Source organism: Meleagris gallopavo, chromosome 1 (genome assembly GCF_000146605.3).
Source record: "Meleagris gallopavo isolate NT-WF06-2002-E0010 breed Aviagen turkey brand Nicholas breeding stock chromosome 1, Turkey_5.1, whole genome shotgun sequence".
Lineage (NCBI taxonomy): Eukaryota > Metazoa > Chordata > Aves > Galliformes > Phasianidae > Meleagris > Meleagris gallopavo.
Window position 1 is genome coordinate 44,962,326 of NC_015011.2, and position 4,198 is coordinate 44,966,523.

At 42.9% G+C, this 4,198-nt stretch overlaps 1 protein-coding gene across 1 annotated transcript in view; it reads left to right on the plus strand.

Moving 5' to 3' along the window:
- The window catches only part of TMPO (thymopoietin), a 22,121-nt gene that overhangs the window by 2,507 nt on the left and 15,416 nt on the right, over window positions 1-4,198 (plus strand). The window contains exon 2 of the mRNA XM_019613957.2: window positions 378-430. Within this exon, the coding sequence (XP_019469502.1) occupies window positions 378-430 (53 nt within the window). The remainder of the gene's footprint in view (window positions 1-377; window positions 431-4,198) is intronic.

Sequence of the window (4,198 nt, forward strand, 5' to 3'; positions counted from 1 at the left end):
TTTAGATATTGGTTTTTCTTTTTTAAAGACTTCATAAAATTAAGGGAACTTGATGCAGAAAACTCGCTCTCGCTGCTGGGTAAACGAGTGCCTGATGCGTGGAGGGAGAGAGAGGAAAAAGTCCAGAAGTGCACTTGGAGCAAAGAGGTGTTTTGAGTAGAGAGGAGCAAAGTGAGACCTGTCGCTGCCGTCTCAAGCTGGCGCTTACTCACTCGGAATACCAACACGGCAGCGTGCGGCTTTGTGCTCCCACGCGCCCTGCCTGCTAAATCCCGTCTGCCGAGGTTCAGCTGTCCGTCGCTTCGCTGCTCCGATGGGGCCCGGCCTGCCGGCGCTGTGCCAAGTGCATCGCTCGCCTCTTCGTGTGCGGAGCCGAGCCCGACGCGGCCCCTCCGCCTTCGCCAGCGCGGGGCGGGGGCTGGAGGGCGGGGCCGGCCGTGGAACCCCTCCTTCTCTGTTCCACCGGGGTTTCTTTTCCTCCGAGTGTTTTTGGCAGACTTTTGTGTTTTGGCGCTCAGCGACTGTGCTGCAGCTGCTGGGAAGGTGGAACTGCGTCCGAGCCACTTTTCTCAAAACAAAAACCTCAATATGCTGGTGGTGTGAAGCTGAGGTGGTGTAGGACAAGTGTCGTGCATCCACAGTGATGTTGTTCTTGCTCGTGCTTGCTTATATTTACCTCTTTTTTTTTTTATCCTGATACAGGGATACATTAAGATGAATGTCTGAGCAGATCCAACCTTAGGAGAGTTTTGTTCTGCAGAGTGTTTTCAGGTCCTAGAAATGCTTTGGAATGGCAACTCTTTAGGCAGACAGTGCTTTTTTTTTTTTTTTTTTTTTTTTTTGGAACCTGATGTTCACAGTGGAAGCATTTTAGTGTGGTAAGAAGTTGTGAACCTCAATCTCTTATGAACTGTAATGTGGTGCAGTAAATTGCATGTACTGCAGTCTGCTATGCACAGGGTGCTGTTAAATACATAAAATTGACTAAATCAAAGTAAACTTGATTATTGTTTCAAAGATTTCACAGGAAAGCTCTTTCAGAGTATCTTTTAACATGTGAGCACTTCTCTAGATATAACACTTATCTATAGTTTTGGGGCAAGTTTAGATGTGTCTTTGCTTTAGCCATTTATGCTTACTGTGAGAGGTAAGCATATAATGTCTTAAAATGATACTTCTCTGGGCCTCACTTTCTGATGTTGTCTGGAATATCCAACTACTCTAGGTGTACTGGTGTGGATAGTTCTGTTCGTTTTGTTGGTTTTGTTTTGGGGGAGGCTGTTTCTCCCATTTCACACAGTGATGTGTGAGGACGGTGGCTGATACTGGAGAAACCTTTTTCCTGCAGGGGAAACTACTCCGTGTGGGTGCTTATGGTGTTGGTTGATCTTAAGCTGGATGTCAGGACAGCTATTTGTAGCTCAAAGGAGCAATAACTACGCAATAGTATTTTTGCCTTTATAAGAGATAGATGCTATAAAGTCAATATCAAAAATATCATCTTGGTGTTGTTGCCAAACAGGAGCTGTTCAGAGCTCAGAAGGTGTAGTTTTTCATGACCTCACTTACTGGTGCTTTCATGTCTTCCTGGAAGAACTTTGTGAAACACTGAGTGAAATTCTGGTCTTCTAAAATGGTGATTTGGGAAAGATCACTCAGATAAGTCTTCTCACTTACGCTGGTAAAGGTGTAATGAGGACATTTGGATATGAGATGTCTCCTACAAAGCTACAAATAGGCACCTAGCAGGTAAAGATGTTTTTTTGTTTGTTTTAATTAAATAGACAGGTTCAAAAAAAACAAACACACAATCTAGTTTCAGCTCTTAATTGTGTGGTAGGAGTAATATCTGCAGCTGATACAACTGTACTGTCTCAACTACTTCCCTATTGGAAATGCTGAAACTGGATGGTTGTGAAGATGAAGACCATGAAAGATGGGATTGTGTGCTTGAATAGGTGAGAGAATGTGAAATTCATGTGCTGCTGAGTGATCCACTCGGTGTTTCCTGTATGGCTGTATCTCCTGATTATGATGTATTGTACAAATGTGACCTAGAGTACACATCAGTATTTTCCCTTTAAGAGCTTTTAAGTGCTTTTAAGTGTGTGTCAGTTTCTCAAGCTTTGTCTCCTGGTCAGTGTTCATCTGTCTGAGTGGTGAGACCATCTGTTAGTTTGATTTCTTGATTTGCTTGTTCTCTGAACTTCTACTCTTTCATCAGATTCTCTGGAAACAGTTCTTCACCATGCAATATTCACCTGCTTTCAGGGCAGATGAATTCCCTTCACTGAGTAAAGTGGAATTTAGTGTCTGGGGGTGGAGGAGGAGGAGGAGGAGGAGGCATAAGTCCATAATCTTATCATTTAGGACTGCTGCCTTACATAGACACCGAGGTCTGGTGTCCTTGCTAGGGGTAAAAGACAGAATTCTTAAAGCTGACTTTATCAACATCTCTGGATTAACTGCCGTATAACTTCCTTTCCGTTGTTTATTTCGTTTGTCATAAAGCTTAGTAAATATTGTATTAATGTTCAGACTTAAAATTATGCTATGGCAGAAAATGTTTGTATATAATTGAATAAAAAGTGAATAAAAAAGAGAATAGACCCCAGTGTTTCAACGTGCAAGCCTGGTGACTGCAGTTGCTTATCTTTCCCAAGAGAAATAAGTGTCACCAGGGGTGACACTGTACAAACTGGAGAGTTAAAGAGCATCCTGTTGACATGATTTGGGCTTCCTTAGCCTGTCTTAACCTCATTCAGAGGAATAGTAAAGAAGCCCTGAGCCTTTCTGCTGCTGGTGATGAAGCTGCACCTGTTTGAGATTAAAGCCTTTGAATATCTTAATGTGGATGCCATTTAACTCAGGATTTGAAAATACTTTTGATGTACCATAGCTGTTTGCATAATGACTTCTTGATGATGTTACTCCTACTTGTCTGGTGGATCAGTTTTGGAAGCTAGTGCAGGTAGCAATCAGGTCTGTCTGACAAACTGATCTGTGGTTGTTGGATTTCTCATTGGCAGGAATAGCAAAGGTGAGGTATGAATTCACAGAACTTAAACTTTCTGCTCCTTCCCTGTTACTGAAAGAAAGTGAAAGTTTTCAGTGCAGCTGATGATACTGAGAAGGTGACCTTTTCTTATTTTATGTTTTCCCATTGCTGTAGAACTGAGAGCTGTGTGAGAATCCCATCCTTATAATTCACTTAAACACTTGTTTGAAGGGTTGAATATCAGCTGATCTAAAGCTGAGTGTGACAGGTACACTACCAAATTGCTATCTATTTGGTAGGAATGGATCTCTCTAGTGAAGTATGCTGATCTTCTATTTTTTTCCTAGAAAATGGCCACGACTGCATGTCTTTTTCCTTAATGCTGCTAGCTCTGGTTGGGATTATGAGATCTTCTGATAAGGATTTGTGAGTCTGGGTAGAGTGCTGCAAGAATATTTATAGGATTATGGGCAAAGTACCACTTTACTTCAGCAAATCCTGGTGTTCACCACAATTTTGTTTTAAACACTTAAACTTCTAATTTTTCAAATGTACACAAGATCAGGAAAATATGGGTGTTCTTTGTATTGTTATCATTTCAAATGAGGGGGAAAAAATGAATTTTAAAGCCATTCCTTTTGACCTCTCTCCCAGGATACTCTCATGAATAAGTTGTCGTGCACAGAAAGTGCAGTGGTGTTTTGTAATACGATAACAACAGCGTTGTTGCGGAGATTCATGCTGTCTTATCACAGACAAGACAGGAAAGAATTTTTCTCATACCTTATGCTTCTGGGACTGATCCTTACTGGTTAAGTTGCAGCTTTTTACTTGTACAAGTGAAATCGTTTGCTTCTGCTTAAAGGGGAGTAATTGGCTGGAAGTGTGGATCTACCTGGGGGTAGCAAGGCCATACAGAGGGATCTTGACAGGCTGGAGAGCTGGGCTGAAGCCAACAGGATGAAGTTTAACAAGACCAAATGCCGGGTCCTGCACTTAGCCGCAACAACCCCAGGCGATGCTACAGGCTTGGGGCGGTGTGGCTGGAGGAATGTGTAGAGGAAATGGATGTGGGGGTATTGATTGATGCTCGGCTGAATGTGAGCCGACAGTGTGCCCAGGTGGCCAAGAAGGCCAATGGCATCCTGGCTTGCATCAGAAACAGTGTTGCCAGCAGGAGCAGAGAGGTGATTGTTCCCC